General features: G+C 34.5%; 1 protein-coding gene across 25 annotated transcripts in view; it reads left to right on the top strand.

Annotated features, from left to right (window-relative positions):
* LOC145252572 (IQ motif and SEC7 domain-containing protein 1-like) overlaps positions 1-27,603 on the top strand; it is a 737,205-nt gene that overhangs the window by 376,353 nt on the left and 333,249 nt on the right. For 2 of the 25 annotated variants that reach the window (XM_080112211.1, XM_080112205.1), the window contains exon 1: positions 20,305-21,784. The exons of the other annotated variants lie outside the window; for them this stretch is intronic. In XM_080112211.1, coding sequence (XP_079968337.1) covers positions 21,759-21,784 — 26 coding nt within the window. In that variant the 5' untranslated portion in view covers positions 20,305-21,758. Of the gene's footprint in view, positions 1-20,304; positions 21,785-27,603 lie in introns of those variants that run through there. 25 annotated transcript variants of the gene reach the window in all.

Raw genomic sequence — 27,603 nt, 5'->3', positions numbered from 1 at the left:
AATATTGTACCCAATATATATAGTAATGATTTGGGTGCCATTAGTTAGAATCAAAACTTAAACATTTAGTGCTCCAGTCTTAATCGCTATCATTTGAGCTTTCGAAATTGTTAATCTAAAATATCCTCATCCTAAAAGTGCAGCGACTTCTTACTCAGCCACCTGAGGAAGTTGCATACTAAACATAATTAATTTTGCATCCTACCTTTTTTTTTTTTTTTTTTGCGAGGAAGCCAAAGTCAATTTTCACTTTTCTGTTTCCTGTGAAACTAACAGTTATTTTTTAATGTGTTAAACATTTGTATTGTGTTCCCATTATTATTATTATTATTATTATTATTATTATTATTATTATTATTATTATTAGCAGGATCCTGTGGAAATTCCATGGTGATTTCTAGATGAATCTGTATAATCTCTCTCTCTCTCTCTCTCTCTCTCTCTATATATATATATATATATATATATATATATATTATTTTTTTTATTTATTTATTTATTTTTTTTTACATTTTCACCCCAAACAAGGCGCATTGCCACTTTGGTGTAGGGGGCTACTATCAAGAGCAGCAACTACTGGGGCATTATGTTGGGATTTGGGCAGCAAGATGTCAGTTCACGTTGCACTTGAACTTCTGCATATCAGTGCAGTTAGGGAAGCAGGAACCTGGAATGGAATTCCAGAGTCTAGCAGTTCTGGGGAAGAAACTACTGGAGTAGAAAGATCTTTTACATCTAGGGATCTCTACTGTGTGGGGGTGGGATTTAGCTGCCTGTCGGGTTTGTCGAGGGTGCCTATGTCGTGGGGGCACAAGTGTCTGCAGTTCGTCAGAGCATTCACCATTAAAATACTTGTAGAACAGGCAGAGGGATGCAACGTTTCATCGATGGGACAGACGCTGAAGCTTAGATGCCAGTTCAGGGCCTATCAGATTGGTGACTTTTTTTAACCTTGTCTAGGAGTGAGAGACTAGTAGCAGATGCACCAGCCCAAATGTGACAACAATACTCCATACATGGGCGAATGGTGGCCTTATAGAGGTATAGGATACTTTCAGGTGTCAGTAGTTTTCTAGCACGGTAGAGAGAGCCTACCTTTTTTGCAGCAGCCCTGGCAATGTTTTCAATATAATTGTTCCAACTCATGTTTCCTGTGAACGTTAGGCCAAGCAGTTTGAAAGATGTACTCTCAGACAGGGAGTCACTGGCCATTGCTATTGGTGGCAGAGAAGGTTTCTTGTAATTATTGAAGGAAACCAGTTTAGTCTTGGCAGCATTGAATGTGACCATCCATTTATGTCCCCATTCCACTACAGATTGGAAGTCATCCTCTAGTGTTTTTGCCATTTCTTTAGATATATGTTCATTTGTTTTCCTGTCATGCCTGTTATAGAGTGTAGTGTCATCAGCATATATACCCATCTCAGAGGCAGTTTTGTTGGGGAGGTCATTAATAAATATTAGGAACAATAGAGGTCCAAGGATAGACCCCTGAGGCACTCCCGCATTTATATCACACTATAAGCTCAACGTTTGTGTGTCTGGCTGTCTGTACATGAATAGGCTACTTATGGTTTATTATTATACTAAACTGACCACATACAATGATAGAAGAGGCATCAAGGATCTGAAATGGGTATGATAAAGTGGGGCCCCAGGAGAGGAGGTCCCTTACAAGGGGGAACCCTATACATGCTCAAACCGTTTCATGTAGAGCTACCAAATTTGGTAGGATAACCCACCATGGGAAAGGGGAAGTTTTTACGGGTTACACCATTCACTTCCACTAACCAGGGTGGGGCTGTAGGGAGGTCACTTATAACTAGAAACCCTATGCATGCTCACACCATTTGATGTAGAGCTACTGAACTTACCATGATAACCCATCATGGGAAGGGTGAGTTTACAGGTTAAATCGCTCACTCCCACCAGCGGAGGTGGGGCTCCATGGGGATCACTTATTATAGGGAACCCTAATTAGTGTTCATAGGTGTGTTAATAAAAGTTTCCCACTACTGCCCCCTCATGTTCGTTTGAGCAAATGCCCCCACTCTCACAAAGATGATCCAAGCAATGCCAGGTCTGTCTGTATGCCTGTACATCTATAATACGAAAGGGAATATAAGATACAAAAAGTATGCTATAAATAAATATCAGTTTAAAATTATTTTAAGTTATTTATATTGTTATATAAATCAGAGTACATTTTTTAAGGCTCTTTTTGACCCGAGTCAATGACAGGTAATTCTACTAGTATATATTATATTTCTCTTTGTCTGTCTGTTGATTCGTTTCACTTTTTCTTGGAAACTATTCGACTGATCTGGCTGAAATTTTGTATTATCATGATCAGATGCAATGGACTAAGTATTATGATATCCGTCTGTTGCACAGTTATGTATTAATAAGGATTAGTATGCAGTGGAAAAATGAACACATATTTAACTGTATTCAACCATCAATTTGAAATAACGTAGCTATTCTAAGTCAATGGGATATAACTTTTCCCTCATTTTTAATGGGCTAAAACGTCTACTTTATATAGCAGTTAGCCTGGGTTCCCGGGTGTTTGGAGGTGTGTGTTAAGCAAAAAAAAATTTTTTGTAAGTGGTAGTAGGCAGGCAGACTTGAACCCATGACGTGATGACGTTAGGTTTAGACACAGATAAAGAGTGGGGGGGGGATTATTGATAGTGTTTTCAGCTAGACGAGTGTTTCTTGTGAAAGTTTGGCGAGAGAGGGGGTCATAGATTGAAGCTCGGTCAAGCATTTGTCATGAAAATAACGATAAAGCAGAAACAAACTCGCAACATCTCTTCTGTGAGATAGAGGTTGCAGGAAAGAGAAAAGGACATCCCCTACGAGGCTACGTCTATTTTGAACTCTATCAAGGCAAGATAAGTCCTTTCTAGCAGCTCCTGCCCAGATGTGGAAACAGTACTCCATCCTTGGACATACCTGGCTCTTAGATAGAGGATTGCATCAGCAGTGAGATATCTACTGGATTGATAGAAGGATCCAACCATTTTTCCAGCGGCCTTGGCAACAGATTTGATGTACGTATTCCATTTCAGATCAGGAGTAAAGGTCAAGCCCAGAAGCTTGTCAAAGCATGAGGCTTCCCCAAGACAAGAACGATTCATTTCAATTGATGCCAGATGGGGATCAGAACGTTGATGATGTAAAGACAGAAGCTTGGTTTTAGATGCATTAAAAGTAACCAGCCACTCCTTTCCCCATTGTACCACGTGCTCAAGATCAGAGGAGAGAGAATCGGAGAGAACTTGATTGTTTACGGTCTTAGATGTGCTACCATAGTGTCATTAGCATAAATGTCTACGAATGATCTGTCTGAGGAACGGTCTCTACCAAACTCCTTTCAATTTTTTTGTCTACAGACTTGAAACTTTATATGTAAAGGATTTAACCTGTGGAACAAATTCGATTTGCTCTTTCGCTGCTAAGGGTTCAAAATTGAAAAAAAAAATTGGCACTTTACAGGCATAAGTAAACTTAGAGTGCTATTGTACGCACACGCAAATATACATTTATAGGTTAAACAACGTTATTTTTTGCAGTTTTTGTATGTATTTGTATTTAGGTCAGATGGTAACAGAAGGCTGGAGAGCTATGTTTTGGTTTCGATTCTAGCTGATGGCACCCAAGTTCTTTTTTTTTTTTTTACTATATATTGGGTACAGTATAATCAATAGAATATTGACTGTATAAAAAAAAAATACAAAATCTGCGTGAATTAAAATATCATATTTAAGCGTATTCTACAACTGCGCAACAGCAAGTAGCCTGCTAGTGTGCGTGTGTGTGTATATATATATATATATAAAAAGTGACCATGTCTGTTTATGGAATGGTCTCTACCAAAAATCTCTTCCAATTTTTGGTCTCCAGACTTGAAACTTGATATATAAAGAATTTGGACCCGTGGAACAAATTTGATTTGGTCTTTTGTCAGTAAAACTAGCTGCTAAAGGTCAAGATTGAAACAAATAATGAAATTTGACAGGCATAAGTGGACTTAAAGTGCTCTTGTACGCATGTACAAATATGCGTTCATATGTTAAAGTCAGTTGATTTTTAACTATTTTTTATCCATCTGACGATAACGATTATGTCCGGAGTGCTAAATGTTTTGATTCTAGCTGATGGCATATAAGTCATATATATATATATATATATATATATATATATATAATATTAGTTATTTACTTTTGAAATAATTACTATATATTGGGTACAATATAATAATCAATAGAGAATTGACTGTATAATAAAAAAAATACAAAATTTGCATAAATCAAAATATATTTAAGCATATTTTATGACTGGGCAACGCCAGGCGGCCTGCTAGTATATATATATATATATTTATACATTTTACTTTAATTGTATATACCTCATAATGTTTGTCATCCTTTGCATGTATCCAGCATTGAATAATAAAAGCAAAACGTTCTGATTACTCATCAATTTAAAGGTTAATGATTTGTGGCATTTAAAGTTTTATTAACCTTTTTTTTTTCTTTTCTACATCTTTTTCTTTTTTTTTCTTTCTCTTGTTTTTCCTCTTATTTTGAAAAAAATTGTCACAATCATATTGACCTTTGAAGAACAACTTCAAAATCCATGTTTTTTTTTTGTTGTTTTTTTTATTAGCTGTGAAAAATATACCAAAGTTTATCTTTCAGTTTTCATTACATAATCAAACTCTCTTTTATCCAACCGTCTTTATTTTGCTGTTCTCTGAGTTTTTTTTTCTTTCTTTGCAAGCACACGATTTTTCTTCAATTTGTCTGAGATTGTCGTAATTTGAAAGTTCAATATTTTGATAGTGTTCGGGTGATTACATAAGATCTGGAATCAAAAACATGGAAACTTTTGGGGGTATCGGAATCTGTATCAAAATCAGAAATATTTGTGCTTATTTTCTGATGCCAAACATGATTTTTTTTTTGTTTCTTGTTTAAAATTTGATTTTCCATTACTGATACTAATGATAAAAGGATAAATATTTATTTTATTCATTTTAAGCTATCAGTAAAACTAACAATATATGCCCCAGCAAGTATATTATTTACGTTTGTGAAACTATGTACACACACACACACACACACACATATATACATATTTTACAGTAATCCGAAAAAAACAAACAAACAAAAAAAAAAAAGACAAAAAAAAACAATAACTCTATAGCTAAATATTTAGAGGTTTTCAGAAAATCAGAATCAGAAATTGTATCCGAGTTGGTAATTTAGATTAGAATTGCTACTTTTATCAGAAGCAAGAAAAATATTCAAATCGTCCAATCACTGCATTTAAGGTGTAGTTATGCCTGATCAGACTTAAGTTCAACTCTGCATCTTTGTCGCCATAACAGTTTTTTTGTGTTTTTAGCACTCTGAACCATACAAATTGGCAAGTTGTACTTGATCTTGGTAAATCTTGGACTTAATTTGATCACCAGAGACCATCGGTGACAATATGCCATTCAGCCATACAGCATTGATTTGAGCAGAAATTTCACAGTAATTACTGCTGATCGTCAAACCAAGATATTTGAAAGTATTTGAATATATATATCCTGCAAAAAATGAAACCATTACTGAATGAATGGAGGAAAAAAAAAAAAAAAGAGAAAGCAAATTAATTTCCAAAGAAAAATAAGTTTTCTGAAATTAAGACTACGATTCTCATCTTGAGGGTTGTTTTTCACAATGTTTCGACCGCTATAACCTCCGACTTTCTTCAGGTATATCTTGTCGAACTCTGGAATCTGCACAGAGTTTCAAACTTTACCCCTTATTTAATCCACGTGGATAGCATGCTCTTATTTCGTTAGCCATAACCAGGTAGAAGTTCTAAGTAATTTGCAGTAGTGTTCCCACTAAAGATCGAACCTACAGCCTCCATGCAGATTCCAGAGTTCGACAAGATACATATGAAGAAAGTCGGAGGTTACATCAGCCAAAACGTGAAAATAACACAAGTTAAGAACAGTAGTCTGAAGAATCCAAATAATACGAATACTCAATTTTCAGCTCAAAACTTCAGAAACATAAACGTTTGTTAAACTATGATTTGTATTTGGTTTTGGGTCCCAAAGAATCGGGATACTTCACTTTTGTTTCTAAAACTTTAATTCAAGCCAAAAATTAATTTCTAATCGACAACCACAGTCAACAGTTTTCCTTACTCTCTATCTGTGCCTAAAATTAAACCCGAATTCTTTGAACAAAGTTTATTTCCTAGAACTGCCCACCTGTGGAACTCTATACCACGGAGCTGCTTTCCAGCTGACTTCAACATGTAAAGAAGTTTTTGTCAGTTATTCTCAAATAATCAGAGTATGTCCAATTTCTATCACAACCGCCTTGCACTCATTAACTCTTATCCTCGAGTAGCTATGGGGCCTTGATAAGTGATGACTCTTGTGAAAAAATAAATCAAAGTTGGCTTCAAACTAACTATCAAATGTTCATGATGTAAACGTATGTCGGCCATCTTTATCTATAAATGATGAAAAAGAAATGACAAACCTCTGGTTATTGGATGACCATTTTAAATTCGAATGTGATTTTGAGGCCTTCAAATTGTCTGTTTAGAAAGTAATTTCTGGTCTGAATTAAAGTTTAAGAGACAAAAGTCAAGTATGCGCTTCATTTATGTAACAATACGCCTCCCCCACAACTCCGAAAACTGAAGAAAAAAAATATAATGAAATTAAGTACTGGGCAACGCCGGGTATGTTGAGCTAGTAAATGTAGCACATTAATTATGTGGCACGTTTATTAATAGATTACTTGCTAAAAAGTTCATTTTAATTAGAGGATTTCCTGGTCATTTTGAGTTCTGATTTGGTGGTGTTTTTTTCTTTTTTTTTTTTTTTTTTAAATTTAATTTATAAAATTCATTATCTGAGGTCGTAAGCGGCCCTGACATTTCACATATTTAATGCAATTCAATTATAAACATTCTTGCCTATAAATAACGAATCATACTAAGCCTTATTACACAACTTAAAATGTAATGAGTATTATTATTATGTAATGAGTCATTTGAGCACGATTATGAACGTTTTTATTTAATGTATATAAAAGAAAAACATTAGAAAATAAAACTGTTATTAATGTTTTTTTTTGTTTTTGTATTTTAATCTTATATTGTGCTCGCTTTTATGAGGGTTTGTGAATGTTTATGAGATTCTGTGAATGTGATGGCTTTTCAACTTGTAACGATTAATCCTTTGAGAGATGTTGAAATGAATATGGGTTCTACAGGGTGTGGCAAAATGATCTGATGGATTTCGCTAAATTTAATAAAGTAAATTGAAATAAATAATGAAAAAAAATATATTTTTCAAAGGTACATATAATACCATCTATATTGCTCTTAGTCTGTTTGCCATCCTGTCAGTTCCACTTTTTCTCGAAACTACTGGACCGATTTGCCTGAAATTTCATATATACTTTGTGGGTTTGTTTTACTATACACATAGATTCGAAAAAAAAAAGAAAATGGTAAAAAAACAAACAAATAGCAAATAAATGTTACCAAGGCAAGATAAGTTATTCTTCTACTTATCTGGAAAAGTTTTTTGTAGTTTTACTCACTTTAAAACGTGGAATCGGTTCGAAAATCATACAGTGTTTATCGATATATTTTAAAAAGAAAAATGGCGGCATACTAGTTGTTGAACAAGTAAGTTTGGGAAAACGAGATCAAACAAAAAAATTATACAAAAATATTGTTAGAAACTCACCGAATATATGTCCGCCTATGTCACAGTAACATATATTGAGTGAGTTTCTAACAGTAAGTTTGGGAAAATGAGTTTTTAAAAAAAAATTATACAAAATACTGTGTTCAACAGCGAGCAAATGCGACTGTTTCACTCGCAATGTAGAGCCCTGTAATGTGCAGTGAACTAAATATTATGGTATCTGTTTGATGCACAGTTAGGGATTAATGGGGGTTGAGATATTCGTCTTGTGTAACTAAAAATTGATAAATCTCTTTACTTATTATTATTATTCACTCACTAGGAGTTTTCACGCAGGCCATCACCAGCGATTGCTACCTGTAGTATTGCATGGAGTCTTTGACTATCAGTCTCCTTAGATTTCCAGTGGTCTCCACATCTTTCAATAACCAGTGCAGGTGCTGTTATGTTATCTTAACAGCCACTTACCATTGATTTATCGCTGGCACCAGTCATTGGCATTCCTTAAGGTTTGGTAGGCAAAAAGCCTCTCCAAAGCCCCAGTCCTATCCGCACACTTCTGGTGAAGGTCTGGTTGGTACTCTCCCTTTTCAGTCTTTTCATGTGGTGCCATCCATATCATTTAGTATTATCATAAAGCAGTAAGTAGGTTTATTTTTTTCCATCTAATTTACATGTGTGTTTGCGGTGTGTACAGACACAGATGCAAATTTGGTGATAATGCCGAGAAGAGTCGCTCTTTCGCTAAATGATTAACTAGACATTTAGAAAACCTTTTTATGGATAAATGTTCTGTCCTCTATCATATGCAAGGGCCATTCAAAAAGTAATGTCTCCTATTTTTTTTAATTCTGCCTGAATGGATCAGAACGGATTGCAAATTGTATTGTTAAGATGACTGAACTGATGCATTTGTGACCTGGATTTTTCATCGCTCTGTTGCAGATATTGATGGTGTGAAATTCTAAGAAAGCAACCGCCTGTCACAGACGTGTGTCAGAAGCAGAGATATGTCATTGAATTCCTTTATGCAGAAAAGATTAAACTGATCAACATTTACCGGTGCCTGGTGAAAGTTTACAAAGTCAATGCAGTTGATGTTGGCACAGTTATATGGGATCATCGATTTCAGAGTGGCAACATGGGACTTTTACAGCCAGGGCGTCAAAAGAGGCTGGCAAAAGTACATTGAGAATATGTGATCACTAGGGCTAGGACAACAGCATATTCTTTTCATTGTTTTGACTCTCGGGTTTGTATCCGTTGATATCTTATATGCTTTTATATAGGGTGATGTGGTTCTCGGTTGATTAACTGTGTCTGATATATACTCAAGAGTCAAAACAATGAAAAGAATATGCTGTTGTCATAGCCCTCGTGATGACTATGTAAAATAAATTCTGTAGCACAAAAGGTCACTTGTTTTCATAATATCACTCCCGTCTTCATAACCCTTCAATGCTTTAGTCTTTAAGTGAAAAAATAGATCTTATAGTCAAATAAAATCTATTTTTTATTTAATTTAAATTGTAACAGTTGGGAATATTTTAAATAGGTTGGCCCTAGAGTAAATGTGATTTTTCTTTCTTTCCCAAACTTACAATTCTGCTGTAAACAATGCCAGAATAAGCAGAGAGTCCTTTTGTATACAATACCTGGTATTTTCAAATTGTCACCCATTTAGTACTGATCAGGCTCAGCGTTGCTTAACTTCAGTGATCTAATAGCGAACTGGTGTTAATGTGATTATGCTGTTATGTGGTATCTATACACCTGTAATTTGTTTGTATTTTTATTTTTTTTATTTTACTTTTTCATGATGGAAATTGTATTTGAATTATAGATTATTTTCTAACCTTTCTTCAAAAGACTCCCCCCACTCCTCTGCCCGGGCAACTTTGAATGAATGATTTTCCTATTAATCGGAGTTTTATTTGCCTTTTGATCAAATAAAACATTTCTTTTTTCTTTTCAACCAGAATTGTAAGGGTAGAGGATACTCACCCTTCCCCCTCTCTCTCTTCGGTACCTTTTTTTAGAAAAAAAAAATAAAACAAAAATTGAAATCAAAGATCTTTACATGCCTAGTTTCTGTTAAGATTAACCTACTTACAATGGAGTCTACAAGTAAACAAACAAAAGAGAACTATATATTTAAACTAGCAAGGCTATCTGGCGTACTCAGTTAGGAATAACTTACAATTAGTTTGCAAAATCTTTTAATATAACATTCAAATGATTATATTTTTTTGTGTAATTCACATAGAAATTTTAATGTAAGATTGCTGGAAAAATGATTGAGTTACTCCACCGCTCTAGTAGATATCTTACTACCGATTCTCTATCTGTATAAGAGCCAGGTATGCCCTAAAATGGAGTACTGTTCCCACATCTGGCCAGAAGCTGCTTGGCGCGCCCTATCCAGCTTTGATAGAGTTAAAGACCAGCTTCAAAACCTAGTAGTTGATGCCCTTTTCTCTTCCCTGCAACCCCTTTCTCACAGAAGAGACGTTGTGAGCCTGTCTCTGCTCTATCGTTATTTTCATGGCATGTGCTCAACTAAACTTTCATCTATCACTCCCCCTTGCTAAACTTTCACAAAAAAAAACACTCGACTAGTTACAACCACCATTAACTATTTCCTCCATTCTCTATCTGTGCCCAATTCTAAACACAGATTCTATGAACAAAGCTTCTTTCCTAGAACTGCCTGTCTACGGAATACTGTTCCGCTGGCCTGCTTCCTGGTTGAATGCAACATGGTAGCCTTCAAATCCAATGTCAATAAGTTCTTGTTGAGCCGTCCCCATAAATAATTAAATTCTACCCAATTTACACAATTAACGATTACTACACTACCACCTTATTTTCATTAACCCTTATCCTTGAGTGGTCTTCGGGTCTTGATAAGTAGTGCCTCCAAAGTAAAAAATGGAAATAAAAAAAATATCTTGGTGATTTAGATGCTGTCTGTGGTTACAATTTGGTTCACTTGACTCAGTATTGGAAAAGGACATTTTGCCTCTTGTAGATCTAAACAAAAGACATGTTAGAATTGCAATTCTATAATCTGGTATGGAGGCGCATTGGCAAAAGTATGGATACTTTAACATTCTTTAATCGGACACGTATTAAAACAATATTAAATACAAGGCTTGCAGAGTTGGAAGGTATAATCTCAGACGTTGACTTCTAGAGTCTGTAAATTCTATTTTGGACCTCCAGATTCCAGAAAATTCCAATAGGTCTGATTTTTATGTATTTTTTTATAATAGTTATATATACATCAATTAATAAATATTCCTCGATTTTTTTATTCATTTATTTTTTTTTTTTTAAGTATATTTCAAGGAAATAATATGGGCACAATCTCCCACTTGAAAATTCACATATTTAAAATTTGCATTAAATTCGATCATTAAGTAAGATTCCTTGAATTTCAATTTCTTATTAAAACCCCTTAAGCTTAAGCCTTTCAGCCATGTTCTTTTCTTAAATCAAAATCATGTAATGGATTTCAATCAAAATTAAATAAGGATTCTATATCTTCTAGGTTTTGTGTTGGTTGAAGTGTCTTTGATTGGTATGACGATTGACCACTGGGAAAAATGATTGATGGCAGTGAGCAGGTATTGGAACTCGTGACACATGAGGAGAGGTCCAACTATATCAATATGTATGTGGCTAAAATGCACATCAGGATTGTTGAAAGTGCCAGGTGGTGATTTTGTGGGGTGGTATACCTTACATCTCTGGTACTCAAGACCGATCGATACCCAGTCACGAATGTTGGTATTCATTCTGGGCTAAACAAAATGGTCTGCAATAAGTTTCAACGTAGTGCACTTGCTTGGGTGTGATAATCTGTGTAGGTATTCAAAAACTTGCCTTCTGAGTACTGGTGGTATATAGGGTCTGGGGTGGTACAAGGTCACGTCGCACAGAAAAGTTTTGTTGTTGAAAGGTAGTGAAAATTCCTTAAGTCCTAGGGACCTGTTGGCAAAAACGTTGGGAAGGGTTGTATCAGATTCTTGGCTTGCTGCTATCTGGTTCTGGCTGAGCGGGCCCTCCCTCAATTCATTGATGTTAGCCTGTGACAAGGTGTCAGTGACAGTGTTGTCTGCCCCTCTGATGTAACCTATGTCGGATGTAAACTGCAAGACGTTATCAAGGTGTCTGATCTTGTGAGTTGTATATCTATTCGAAGGCTTGTGGTCTGTGAAGATCTTAAAACTCCAGCCTTCCAGCAAATGTCGAAAGTGTTTTATGACCAAGTACTTGGCCAGAAAGTCCTTAGAGAAGGTGCTATATCTAGACTGGGCTGGTGATAATTTTTTTGAAAAGAAAGCTATTGGCTTGCACTGTTCCCAAATCTCCTGCTCTATCACCAGTGTCTGAGGCATTCGTTGTGAGGTACATCTGAGCCTGGATGCCATCGCTTAGATAGGTTAATTTGGCAAAGTCGGCCATGGAAGATTTTACCGCCAAAAAGGCCCCCACCTTGTCTCCTTCCAAGGAAATGGCTTTGATTTTTTTTCTGTAGAAGATTTGAGCATCCAGGGATAAATATCCGATAGAAGTTCACCATCCCTAGTAAACGTTGCAACTGTTTAATGGAATTGGACATTGGAAATTTCTGGATGACTATTATTTTTGGAGGGTAGAGGGGTTGTTCCTTTGGCATCTGTATGATGTCTAAGGAAAAGGAAATGCCGAATTCGCATTTGTTCAAGGTGATTTGGAAGCCATAATGGATTAATCATTGAAACACTTCTTCCAGGTGATCTTCATGGGTTTCAGCGTCTTCACTAGCTACTAGCATGTCATCGATGTAGGCATAAAGATAGTTCCCGTAAAACTGTGTCTATCAACCTCTGAAACGTTTGGGCTGCATTGTGAAGTCTGAAGGGTACTTTTAGAAATTCGTACAGCCCAAACGGGTCGTGACAGCTGTCTTTGGCATGTCCTCTGGAGCAACCGGGACCTGGTAATACGCTTTCGTTAAGTCAATCTTTAAAAAATGCATGCACCCTCCAAACCTGAAGCAAAATCATGGCTGTGTGGAACTGGATACCAATCAGGTACAGTAGATGTGTATAGTTTCCAGCTGTCTATGCAGATTCGAAATTCCCGATCGGGTTTGGAAAGCAAGTGTAATGGTGAAGCGTACGGGCTATCAGAGGGCCGGATGATTTTGTCCATCAACATCTCGTCGAAAACCTTTTTGGCATAGGCCAGTTTGTGTTCCAACTGAAGCAGTTTCGTAGTCGTCACTGATAGTTGCAGGAAGGTGCTGAGGATGGCAGGAGAAGGAGTCGATTTCACAAAGATAGATAATGGCCTTTTCAGTGAAGGAAGGTAGGTGCGTGTGTCATCTGGTGTGAGCTGACGATGGTTGCTGCTGCAATGTTGAGCTGCTCGTATTAAGTGAGTTGGGCAGTAGGTGGCTGCTGCTGCTACCAGGTTAGGCTGCTGTCAGCGGGAGTGGGGTAGTCTAACCCCCGTTCTGTAGTAGCATGGCTGCTGCTGCATTGGGTTAAGTTACTGACGGGACGAAGCTCACCGCTCAGCGATCTAGCCGTTTCTGACTGCTTGTTGAAAGGCCCACTGTATTTATACTCATCCAGTGGACGTAGTTGTAGACAAGTGCCTCCCAGCGTTAATTGTCATTTTCGTTTTTGATTTGTGTTTATTTTCCTGTTTTAATGTACTGTAGGGAGCAATCTGTCTAGGGGTTATTTTTACTTGTCCGTATCAAATTGAGGCTGATTGTCGTGGATGTATCCAAGTGGGAATTGTACTCTTACAGTGTATCATGGGATAATTGTGTTGATGTATGTACCGGAGGGACGTCGGCTGTGGTGTTTATGCTGCTTGGAATTTGATTCTTGTTTGTTTGTTTTTTTTAATGAGTGTTTTTTTTTCTTTTTTTTTTTTCTTTTTTGTTGAAACCGCGACAGAACATTCGTTGATCCTCATTCAGTCCCGGGCAATGCTGGGTCTATTTGCTATTGTCCTATAAAATGATATTGTTTCTTTAACCTTTTCTTTTTTTAAAATGGTTTCAATGATAATCTTCTTTTGAAGTGATTACGTAGTTGAACTACCCTGCATACCTAAGATGAAGCTTTGTATCTTCACCCCCCTCTCTCTCTCTCTCTCTCTCTCTCTCTCTCTCTCTCTCTCTCTCTCTCCCCTCCTGATAAATGGACCATGATAACTTTATTAGAATTTTAACATTTCAAGGTCTTCAAGAAGTGTTTTAAGTGTCCTCGTTGCAAATCTTATATCATGGATGCATTTTTCTTTTCTTAGGAAAGCAAAAAATATCTCGTACGTGTGAAAAGATTGTTCTTTTTTTCTGATCCAAGATTCAAGATTGGCTGAGTAGTCCTCCCCCTCCCCTTCTCTCTCTCTCTCTCTCTCTCTCTCTCTCTCTATATATATATATATATATATATATATATATATATATATATATATATATATATATATACACAAGTTTGTAGAGACAACAGCCGGTTGTGTGTGTGTGTGTGATTGCATGTATGAATAAAAACATATTACCTTATGTAATTTGATGTATGCAGGGATTGTCATACGATGGATGCCCCCCCCCCTTCCTCGACTGGTAAACATTTGAATAGAATAATCGAAACTGCTCCAGATATTTTGTTTGACAAAATAGTTGAAGAAATAACTGATGTTAGCCAAACTCTTAAAAACTGTACAGGATTTACTAGCGATGGCGTAGCTTCTAATCGTTGAGAGTAAAAAATTAGGGTTTTTTTTTTTTTTTTTTTTTTTTTTTTTTTTTTTTACAAGGGTGTCACCACTTATCAAGGCCCAGAAGCCACTCGAGGATAAGGGTTAATAGGTATACATTAGTCATTGTGATATTAGCATAGTAAACAGTGGGAATTTTGAAACTTGGATTACTTAAGATTCAATTAGAACTTGTTCACATTGGACTTTTTCTTTCTTTTTTTTTTTTTTGTTTTTCATAGGTATCGACTCATTATCAAGGCCAATAGGCCACTCAAGGATAAGGGTTAAAGAGTGTACAGTAGAAATTGGACAATATAATAATCATTAGTAATGAAAATTTGTTAAATTTGATAACTTATATGGAACGGCTCATCAAGAACTTATTTACGTTAGACTTGAACACAACCATATTGTAGTCAGCCGGAAAGCAGGAAAACGGAAGACAATTCCACAAGCGTGCAGTTCTAATAAAAAAGCTTTGTTCATGGAATCTACGTTTAGGTTTAGGCACAGATAAAGAGTGGGGGGAATTATTGATAGTGTTTACAGCTAGACGAGTGTTTCTTGTGAAAGTTTTTTTGGGGGGGACCATAGATTGAAGCTCAGTCGAACACTTTCCATGAAAATAACGATACATCAGAGACAAACTCGCAACATCTCTTTTGTGAGATAGAGGTTGCAAGGAGGAGAAAAGGACATCTCCTACGAGGCTACGAAGTCTATTTTGAACTCTATCAAGGCAGGACAAGTCCTTTCTAGCAGCTCCTGCCCAGATGTGGCAACAGTACTCCATCCTTGGACGTACCTGGCTCTTATATAGATAGAGAATTGCATCAGCAGTGAGATATCTACTGGATCGATAGAAAGATCCCACCATTTTTCCAGTGGCCTTGGCAACAGATTTGATGTACGTGTTCCATTTAAGATCAGGAGTAATGGTCAAGCCCAGAAGCTTGTCAAAACTTGAGGCCTCCTGAAGACGAGAGCCATTCATTTCAATTGATGCCAGATGTGGATCAGAATGTTGATGATGTAAAGAGAGAAGCTTGTGTGGTCACGAATTAAGATTAAATCATCAGATCGTATTCAGATGAAATGTATATGAATCTTTGCATCAAACATGCATTCTCAGAGTTGCCTTCTAATGTTGGTTTTCTTTTAACTGAAGTGCCATTATGGATCAATGCCCTTAGACAAGAATTCAAAAATTTATTTCAAATAATGAAACTTGTAGATGAAAACGACCCAGAAAGAAATGTTCCTCTTCTATTTCAAAATTTATCTAAAACAAGATGGCTAGTAAGAGGAAAATTTTTATATAATATTTTGATGAACTGGGAGGAATTATTAGGTTATTTTAGCACTTGTGAAGCAAAATTAAGTATTAGTGCAAAATACAAAAGTCGTCTGCTAAAAGGAATGCTGGCAGATAGGATTAATTATTTTTATTTTTTTGTTTGCAACTCCTGTTGTTCAGGAATTTGAAATGATAAATTCAACATTTCAACAAAAGAACAGGGATCTACACGAACTGTAAAAAAAAATTGACAATGCATCACCAGATTTTGTACGAAAGGTTTTTCACTAAAGATGGAACATGTAAAACATTAGAAAATGTTGACTTTGATGCCAGTTTCAACAAGTGGACAAAAACTACAAAATAAAAATGTGAAACTGAGCTGTCAAGCTATGGTGCAAGAAGTCTTACATCAAGTAGAAAAAAGACTTCCCGAAGCTGCCAACCTGTTTAGAGAACTTTAGGATTTTATCAATTATCTTTGAAATAGATTCAGAAAACTAACATTTACCAGCTGAATTAGTTTGTCCGCCGTGAAAACATTTGTCTTTACTTTTTTTTTTTTTTTTTTTTTTTTTTCTTTCACGTGTACAAATATTTTGTTTTTCCTTTTGGAAATTAACTTTAAGTCTTTAATCTTTCAAATACAATCAAAAAGTAGTTGGAAATATACAAAAACCTTGATAAAATCGGCTTTCAAAACTAGGTCCCCCTTACCTTTATTCCGCCATTTTTGCTCGTACCTACTAATATATAAGCCACATCGAGGTAAGAAACACAAACAAGCAGTTACACAATTTTATTATAGATTTGTCTAAAAGGGTTCCCGTAAAAATGAAACCTCCATGTTTATTTGCTCACTCCCTTCTCCGCGGTTGACTTGATTCTTAAGTGGTATCTACTAAAATAAAATAAACAAGAGAGAACAATTGACTTGTAGTATATTGTATATTGTGATCCCTATTTTTTTTTTTTTTAAATGATGGCCATTCTTTTTCTGTATCGGGAAATTCGATTCGTTTCGTTTGCAATGCGTGAGAGGGATGGAAGTCGTTTAAGAAGAGAGGTAGAGTGGGAACTGGTATGATAGGAAATAGAGAGAAATAACAGAAAGGGGGTAAAGAGAGAAAGACAAGACATAAACGAGGGGGGGGGCGTGTGAGATAGAGAAAGGATATATAAAGGAGGGGGGAAGAGAAAGAGGGGGACGCGAGAAAGGTCGTTTTACAATACCATACGTTATTTTCCTTCTTCGCGATAGATTTTAGGTACAAGACTTTTTCTTACTAATAACTGGTGTCCATTTATGTTGATTACTTAGCAATTGCCTCTAAATAGGAAGACATTGAAACAATGATATTGCGTTTATTTACAAGTCTCCAATCAATCGGATATTTTAAAAAGGTTTCCCTTTAAAATTTATTTTGGATCGTCTCTATAAAACAACTTCACGTGTCATGTCTCACCCCCCCCTCCACACCAGCCCCAAATGGTAAAATAATTTATTTTTCCAAAATAGAAACACAAAAGATTTCCTGCCTTTGTAATTATAAAATTATTAACTTTAATTATCGTCATTGGAATATTCTTTTTAATAAAAAGATAGCTACTATATTTTTCCAGTCAAATCTGTGTAAGCGACGAAACGGAAATATCATGGCCCTAAAACTACGTAAATGAATCAAACATTTATTTTTAAAAAAGAAAGTCATAAAATTTGACTAACAGAAGAACGGTTGTCTTCCCCACCATTTTGGAAACAATCTTCTTTTTTTGTTTTTTTTTAAGGGAGATAACTCAAAAGATTTATGTTGTAATGCCTACGAATTTCCATTAATCACTTTTAAGTGATTAAAAAACTACTTGACGAATTTACATTATTTTGGAATATTTTCTTTTTGTCACGGGTACATACATCATACAGAATTTTCTTTATTTTTTATTTTAGAGATACAAACAATATGAATGGCCGATCCCTAAACATTTTGGCTGGTCCCTTCACTTTAAAATTAACCAAAAATCAGGAAATCAACCAATTTTAATTAAATTTTCAGTATTTATTACACAGAATATAATGAACCCATTATTTTTCGTTTAAATCTTAGTAAAAATGTATTATTTCGTGTAAACAACAAGCACCTTTGCTAAAGTTATAGTTTTAAGTACTAAAAAAAAACCGGATGAATTTATTACAAAAAAAAAAAAAAAAGGAATATTGCAAAAAACAAAAAAAAAAAAAGCCCCAAACGTCCATGAAGAAAAAATAATTTCTCGAACTAACGATATTATCATTGCATTAAGTATTGTTTATTCAAAATTGTCAGTGTCCAAGTGTATGTCAAACTGTAGTTTGCGTAAAAATAACTAAACCATCAATCACCAATCAGTAGTGAAGAGAGAGAGAGAGAGAGAGAGAGAGAGAGAGAGAGAGAGAGAGAGAGGAAAAGAAGAAATAGAAGATCACTAATACTCTTAATCGAGATGTTATATTTTCTGGTTATCTTTACGATTACTGCTTCCACTCCACTTCCGGTTATCCCTTCTCATGTTATTTTTATTTAAAAAAAAAAAATTTTTTAAATTAAATTAAAAAAAAAAAAAAAACCACTTAACATGGGCCGGGGCGCTTCCTTTACCTATTTTGTGCTTTCATCTAAAAATTTATTAAACAAGAAACTGTAAAAAAAAAAAAAAAAAAAAAAATTAAAAGGAGCAACCGGAAGTAGAGTGTAAATAGTAATCGTAAAGATAACCAAAAAGGCCCCACGTTAAAAATCGGATTTCCCGGCTTTCGGATTAGAATGTAAATAAAATTCGATTTTAAAACATGGGGTCATTTTACATCGGGTATATAGAGTAAATGTGGTAGTTTGGTGTCGTCTGAAGTTTGTGATGGATGGACAAATGAAAGAATAGTGTTTAGTTGAATCGGTTAGAATGTGCCCAGTTAAAAACGGGGTGGTCATTAATTAACCCTAACCAACTCACCACACGTCCAATGGCCTTGTGTCCGATTTGTAACAATGTAATTGTGTGCAAATAATTCAAAGTGTAGTATCTGTTCTTACACCATGAGCCACTCTGGTCTGAGTTTTAAATTAAAAAATAAAATAAACAAGTTAACGGACAAATAATAATTATATTTTGTTGCGATTACAGATTAACACCATGGAAAAAAAATTAATTATAAAGGATTTTTAATTTTAAGTCTTATAATTAAATTATAATTTAGAAAATTAATAATTGCCTTTAAATGAAAGAAAGAAAAACGAAAAATATTTGCTCTACGAAATTCTAGATTACTTCAGATTTGATCACGTGATCAAGGGTTTCTCTCTCTCATAATATATATATATATGTGTGTGTGTGTGTCTGTCTGTCTTCAGGCTAAGATCCAAGTGTAGTATATGTTTTGATGTCATGTTTAAATTAATTTGTCCTTAGTATAGAAGGGTTTCCCTACATTGACTAAGTCACTTTTTATTTTTGCCTACTTCCAAAGTGTCCTTTTTTTTGCGGGATTTGTCCCCCCCCCCCAGCATATTAAAATCGACCTTGTGTTCATATTGCTCTCGTGGGGAAGCACTTAAATAGTAATGAAGGTGTTTAGTTTGTTACTGAGCTATAATGACTTTTTTTTAATTGAGAGAGAAGATCTCGTGTCCGTGTTTAATTTTGATAAACACACTGTTGAGCGAATATTTATTAAGCAACACTTAAAGGCACTTAATGCCCTAGTGCAAACTAAAACGGGGGGGGGGATATAAAACGATTCTTTTCCCCACCCCCACCCCCACACACACAAAATTTAAACATAACTTTTTTTTTTAATCGGGTAAAATTGTGAACGCCTATTTCGTTTCGGCTGCATTTTTTAACGCGATTTTCATGTAACGGTTTATCATTCCTGTCAAATATCTCTAGTGTTTGTTTTTCGCCTAAAATAAATACACAATTAATTTTTTTTACTATTGAATATTTATTGACAACAAAAGCAAATAAAATAAGAGAAACCTAAAGCGAATTAAAAAAAAAAAAATTGATTATCTTCAAGTTTGTTCTCCCCGTGTCTGCTAAGGCTTTTTCAAAGTTGTCGATTGCAAATGAAAAACAAAAAAATAAAAAATAAAAATTAGGTTACCATTATTTTTTGTTGTTTTGTTTTGTTTGCTTATTTAAAAAAAAAAAAAATACAATTTCGAAAAAAAAAAATAGTTTTATTTTGCAGCCGACAGAGCTCAGCAGGAAGTCTTTAAGGGAGACTAAACTTGAACATAACCAAAAATTATAATCATCACTCTGCAGTACACATAGTCTTCAATAAACATAACCACACTAAATAGTGTTAATACGAATTTCAAATATGAGGTCCTGCAAAAAAAGACCGCGTCCTTCTGGGCGTTACTATTCCTACTGCAATTTCTACTGCGTTTTTTCAAACGCAGCCTCAACTGCAGCCTTTCCTGCTGCTACTGTAGCAGCAGTAGTAGACTAAAGCACAGTGGAGAAATGCCGCTCGTCAACTCAACTGCCTGATCAAACCAACTTGTCGCTTCCTGATTCGCTTTTTAACTTCACTTTTGGAAACTACCATGATGAAATAACCTTATTTCTATGTGAACTTACTAACCTTAATATACAGAAACAAAAACGGAACATCATGGGCTGATTGGCTTTTTATAATAAGGTTGCCGCCTCCTCCTCCTTGCCTACAGGTGCTCGCTATGAACTGAAATCGAAACTACTTGGACTTAGAAAAAAATATATATAAAAATTACTATTTTAGTGCTGGTCACTATTTTAGTCTATTAATTAAAAAAAAAAGAAAAAAAACAACGAAAATTGTATTTTATTTTAAAGGTATTATCCAATCCATCTAGAGAATCAACAATACGACAGTTTTAATTAAATAATCGGCCGAAACCACTTACTATCACCTGAGCACGTATAAAATTTCACCACACCAGGTGCGCGTTTAAAAATAGTTTTATTAAAAAAAAAAAAATAGTTAAAATGCTTAATCTATTTCACAAAAATTGAAAAATAATTAAAACTGTCCAAGAAACAAAACAAAATCTGATATTTCTGGATTTAAAACGCTGTTGCTTCTTCCCTTTCTCCTGTGACAGGAACTGAACATTCCAAAAACAAAAAAAAACAAAACAAAAAAAAAAAACAGAGATGTCGCTGGTTCTACGATCATGGTCGAGTAATAAAAATAACAAAGCTATTACATGGACCTGGGAGGCTGGGCGCCCACAAAAATCTCTTACAATTTTTACACCTGTGGCTGGACGTCTCCCGTTCGTTCACCTAAGAAAAAAGAAAGGAGAATTGTGATTAGCGGAAAAAAAGAACAACCTAATATTGTTTGAAATATACATTTTTTAAATCAAAATCAATAACTTCTGTTCCTCAATAATCGGTGGTTGCTTGTTGTCTTATAAACCAAAAACTTACAGCTGAGACTATAATAAGGTTTCCTCCTACATCGTTGTTTTTAATTATCGAACTAATATTGGTTTACATATGATAAAACACAAAAATGACTGCTGTCAATACTTTGCCCACACAATTATCACAAACATAGCGCAATAATAATTGCTATTATTTTGCACTTACGTAAAACCCTGAGTTTTAATTTATTATTTACTGCTGTCTTTTAACTAAAAATAACAAATAAAACAATTTTGAAAATAAATCTTTAAAAAAAAAAAAAAATTGTGAATTCCCTAACAAGTGCTTTCTCTGGACCCCCCCCCCTTGGATCCTCACGCCTTTTAATCCTCACGCTGGTTTAACTCGGATTTATTATTACCATTTTCTTAATTTATACGTGAACACTCCAAGACATTTTATTTTCCATGTTGTGTTCTGTCCAACCCATTATTCGACCCACGAAGCCGCTTAAAAAAATTTAAACATAAATAGATAAATAAATACAGGAACACGATGGACTTACCTCCTCCGCAGGAAGGGTGAGATTTTTTAAATTTAAATTTTTATTTTTATTTTTTATTTATTTATTTTTAACAAACGAAATTGCGGGTGGTTGTGTAGATCAACGCCATACCTTACCAGAATGGCTCGGAAAAAAAAAAAAAAAAAATCCGGCAACAACTTAGTTATATAATAGCGGAAAGTCGATCACATAAAATGAAACACCGGTTCCTGAAACTAATGAATAAATGAAAACGCTAGTTGGTTAAATTGACAGTATCCGATGGTCACGTAACTCGTGTTTTATGTAAAAGCCGAACTGGCGAACTGAATGAAACTGAAACGAAATGTATCATTTACTCAAAATGGTCCCTTATTTAAAATAAAAAAAATAAAAAAAAATCCTAAAACGATTTTTATTGTCTATACACATTTTATTGTCGCATTTTGTTTACATCGGCGACATTTCTTTTATGAACTTTTTATTCGTCAAAGTTCCTATCAGTCGTAATTTTTAACGCTGTTTCGTTCAGTTCGGTTTTTACATAAATACGAGTCGCGTAACACGTAGGAGGCTGTCGGATAATGTCAATTTAATCCACTGATTTATTTGCATTGGTTTTTTTTTTTTTTTTTTTACAATCTACTTATTTTATAAATTACTGATTTTGTGTTATTTTAAATATTTTGCAGTCACGCGAACGGAGAAAGTTTTCCTTTTTTGTAAATTGTTGCATTATTCCCCCCCTACTTTAAAATTTTTACAAATAAATCTTCCGTTTTCGTTTAACGTTTTCCGTTTCAGGAACTCTCGATTAATTTTGTATGGTCGCTTTTTCAGTTGTAAGTTGTTTATTGGATTTTATCAGGCGGAGATGTACAGCCATGGGGTTTGATCTATATAAACATAAAATTGTGTTAATGTTGTTCATTTGTTTTTATTCGAATCGCCTTTTCTCAGAATTCCTCCAGTTTTATTAGATTAGAAAACTTAATTTCCAAGAATAAAGCTGGTTACTATAAATGTGAATTGTGTACATTTTCAGCGTTCCAAATTCTCTTGAAAAAAAAAAAAATCTGATCCTTACGATTATTTCATTTGTAGTTTTAATGTTATATTGCCGTTATTAAAGATGTAATAACAAATTGCAAATATTCATAAATATTTTCTAACTATTTAATTGATATACCCTGATACCTACATTTGTTATGGTGTGTGTGTGTGTCATTGATAGTATATATGCTCAAAAGAAATTTTGCTCTTTAAAAAAAAATCGACGATAGGAAATGAAATGTTTTCTTATTTTTAAGTTAGTTACTAAATCTTAAATGATAATGTTATTTTAAAACTACTTAAATCAATTTTATTTTTAAATCAGATAATCATATAGAATGAGGTTTCTTTTGAAAAGAAAATTTCTGACGAAGACAACTTGCAGACCAGTAGCCAGATTTACCAGTACTTCTACAGAATTTGAACCGGACCTTTTTTTTTTTTTTCTTGTATCTTTTTTTTTTTTTTTTAAACTCAAGTTTAAGGTTTTGTTCGCAAAAGTCACTTCAGTTTCGTTCACATTCTCTTTAATCTGATGATCGGACAACAGTTAGGGTTACGAATTCTCTACTTGCCCCAACTTTTATGCTCCCAAAATATTTTAATATCACGGTCTTAACTTTTCTAAGTCATTGTTTACCTTCCTTATATAAAACCTATTTTCGCCTTTAGTCGTAATCACTAATGTGATTACATATTTTATGCTCATAATTATTAACCACCTGACGACAACAATAATTTAGCAGGGGTGCTTGATTCTGAATGAACCCTTCAACAATTTACCTATACCGTTTTTGTTTTATACTTTGGAATTTCTTACACTGGGATTAGAATTATTCGGACTACTATCCTCATTTGGTTGTTACGACGTTTCGGTTGATGTAATATCCGACCTCTATCAGGTGGTATGCACCATTGCACCATGCAGTTGCTTATCTTCGAACTTGGGAACCTAACCTCATAGTAAAATTGGAATTTCCCATTCCGTGAGCCATGACTAGATGCCATCTAGTAGGTGGACGTGCTAATTTGTTATTATCGCCTGTAATAAGGATTGAACTCTCAGCCCTAGAAGATAATCATTAAAAACCGAGATTTTTGTCCCTGTATTAAAACAAATTAAAAAAAAAAATCTTGACCGAACTAAATCTGGTGCTTATGCACTTATGTTACCGGACTGAAATAATAACAAACTTAGGCAAGGCACTAATGTTACTATGATGAAATAATGTTATTTTGAAAACCATTCTTAACATTGGGACGGGAGGATGCTTTGTAACAATTCTGTACTTCCACCTAACAATTTAATAAACATAAAATATCGTGTAACTTGAATTCAACTTGAAACTATTTAAAAAATAGCACGGTAACATAAGTGCATAAGCATCCAAAAATGCCATAATTCGAAAATAACGTATATTGATCAAGTGGGTTTGCTTTGAACCAAGAAAAGCAAATTTTATGAGTAAGCGTGGAGAAACTGTCTCATGTCGCCATATTGAAGAAACAACGGGATAACTCAACAATAATCCAAACTTGCAAATTCAGCCTAAAACTGTTCAAAAAATGGTGTTCTTTATGAAGATAAAACTTGATCAATTTACGTGATTTTTGGAATATGATCTTTACATTCCATCACAGACGTACATTTTTTTCCTGTGTTTTCGTTCTATGATATAGCGTCAATTCTGAACAACCACCAAAACTTATTAATAACCATTCAACCATGTACGAATAGTTGACGGAACGAGAGCAATCTATTCGGTGCTAGTGCAGAGAGTGATCCGCGCTATTTTTTAAATCGTATTTCCAAGTTTAATTAAAGTTTTATGTTTAATTCAATTGTAAGGGTGAAGTATAGAATAGGTACAAAACACCCTCCCCTCCCCATGTTAAGAATGATTTTTTAAATAATAACGTTATTATTTACGTCCGGATCACTCTCTGCACTAGTACCATGTATTCTAGTGGATTAAATTAAAGGTTCAGTTTAAAATTCTGTACAGGTTTCAGGGTTCGAAAAGATGGGTCGTCGGCGCTTACATCGGCCAAAACGTTGTGGGTCACTAAGATAAGAATAGTAGTCCGAATAATCGAAAATGTCCCCAAGTGTTTAAAATGTATCTGCTTTTTGTTGTTGGTAAAACAAAGTTCAACTCGAACCTATAATCGTGTATAACATTTTTTTTTTTTTTTTTGCTTGGGCGTTAATGTAAACACTTTTCTTTTGTAAGGAGATTAGATTCTTTTTTAGCCTTGTGTCCCTTTTTTATTGTCAGCTTGAAAATTGTACGCCTTAAAAATTCTATTTATTGTCATGTCATTCAAACATACTACTACTACTTGTAGATCTAGTAGCAACCTCTATTTAGTCAATCATAATTCATGACTTACGACATTCCCTATTCTTTTCATTATTATACTTCCCGATATTAAACAAATTGTGCTTGAAGTTAACCTACAAAATCATCTGTAAAGCACGTTTCGCAATTATTTTATGAATTAAAAAAAAAGTGTCAGTCGGCGAGGAGAATAAAGTGTGTTGCTTTAAGCCTCCAGCCACGTGACTATTTTTTTTAATCGTTCGTTGATCCGAGATCAGAGAAATACTACATCCATGTTTATTTCTTTTTATAGCTTAAAATTTATATTTATTTAAAAGATAAAAATAAAAAAATAAAATTTTAATGAGTCACATCGCTTTTAATTTGAATATACACACTATAATATAGTGCAAATATTATTTAAGAGTAACCAAAAATGAAGATGGGGGGGGGGTCCGTATGAAAAAATTATATATATATATATATAATTTTTTCCATAGAGACCCCCCCCCTTTTTCATTCATATATTTATCTATCAAATATGGAAAAAAATGCACCTTTTATAAAGTTCCTTCTTCACTTAATCGATGAAAATTTGATATTGATTGAATAATTACCGGAGTTTTAGTAGATTTTTAAAGACTCCGTCAAAACAAACCTTACAACCCAGTGAACCCACTTCCATTTTCTCCATCAGTACCCTATATGCACTGTTGCAGTGCACACACGTGTAATATATATATATATATATATATATATATATATATCTGTTTACTTCAAGAGTGCTCAATTCATAGTTACGTAGTATCATAGAAATTAACTTATACTAATGTGTAGCTTTCTCGACATATGCACATATTTTAGGCAACTAATATAAGTAATCAAATGTTGCTAATTCGATTGATATCGGCAGAATCAATGACTAATCGAATTATCACTGTATAATTTATCCGTAAATGTGGTATGCTCTTGAAAATGTAATTGAGTGCTGTTTATTCCCCCTACACACACATACACACACACACGGTGTGGTATATTCGACTTAGAGACAAGTCGAGGTTTCAGTCTGTATGGCTTCCTCAGTCGTTATTCCATTCGAATCAAGTATTTTAATGGTGGATGCTCCGACAAACTACAGGGCCTTGTACCTCCTTGACGTAAATACCCCCGACAAGTTAGCAAAATCACACCCCTACACAGAGAACCTTAGATTTAAGAAGGCCGTTTATTCTAATAATTTCTTCGCCAGAACAGCCAAGACTTTGGAATTCCCTTCCGGATTCCTGCTTTCCCAACTGTACTGACATGCAGAAGTTCAAGTGTAATGTGAACAGACATCTTGCTGCTTAACTCCCTATATAGTATCCCGGCAACTTATGGCCCTGATAGTAGCCCCTCTACATCAGTGGCACTGTCCTTGTTTGGGGTGAAAATGGAAAAAAAAAAAAAAAAAAAAATTACGACCAACTTATTGTCGAGCGCTTTCAAAATGGATAGATGGAGTTATTACCATTGTAATAAGCCTAAACTATTATTTATTAATATTTTAGGGTTTTGTTTGGTAGAAAGAAATACAACAGTGCTCGCTTAAGAGAATAATATTTATTTAGCAATAATGTTACAAAGGTCAAATCAAATCAGCATGTACCATAAGTTTCAAACCGGAAATTGGTAATACCGTCAGTAGGGCAAGCCAGAGTAGGTGGACAACATTTTAACTGATTTCTGTATCGATTATGTTAATGCAATTCTTTATTATAACTATAACCCTAACTTGTTCATTTACTTTTGGCTCACCCTCTGTGTGTGTATATATAATGACAAAATAAGATAAATATAGGTATATACGAATTTATTTACGCTCTGAGGAAAAATAACATCATATAGAAAGAAGGGTTACTCTCGCCCCCCCCCCTTTTTAAAATCTTTTATTACGTTTTTAAACACAGTAAATAATTGTACAATTAATGAATTCGTTCTTCATTATTAATAATGTCAATGACTGTTCATTCATTCAAAAGTGTGGGCGTCTTTACAAGGAAAGAAAAAAAAAATGAAGTGGGATTCCTTCCTCTCCATCTCAAATTCTTCAATGAATTCCACCCTGTTAGTATTTCTGTAACTTAAGTCGAGTTCTCGATTTCAAAATGTTGAATTTTAAAATAAGAAAAAAATCATTCTTAGGCTTAATTTTTTTTGTTTTTCTATGCTTTAATAAATGACTGTAGCATAAAATAAAATACACATTGCATCGAAACAATAATAGTAATACCATTTAAATGTTTCAGCGTGGACATAATAGCCGCGGCGGCTATCATTTATGTGAAAGGTCATTTACCCCCCCCCCCTCTTAATCAGTTGTAGTCATGTGGTCGAACTGGTTTACATTCTATGTTTACTCAGACCCTCCAGTTAATATCAGGGTACTAGTGCAGAGAGTGATCCAGACGTAAATAATAACGTTATTATTTAAAAAGCC

The sequence above is a fragment of the Euprymna scolopes genome, chromosome 29, assembly GCF_053919585.1.
Source record: "Euprymna scolopes isolate OS-2025 chromosome 29, ASM5391958v1, whole genome shotgun sequence".
Lineage (NCBI taxonomy): Eukaryota > Metazoa > Mollusca > Cephalopoda > Sepiida > Sepiolidae > Euprymna > Euprymna scolopes.
Note: the sequence above shows the minus strand (reverse complement) of the source record. Positions and strands in the feature narration are given on the sequence as shown.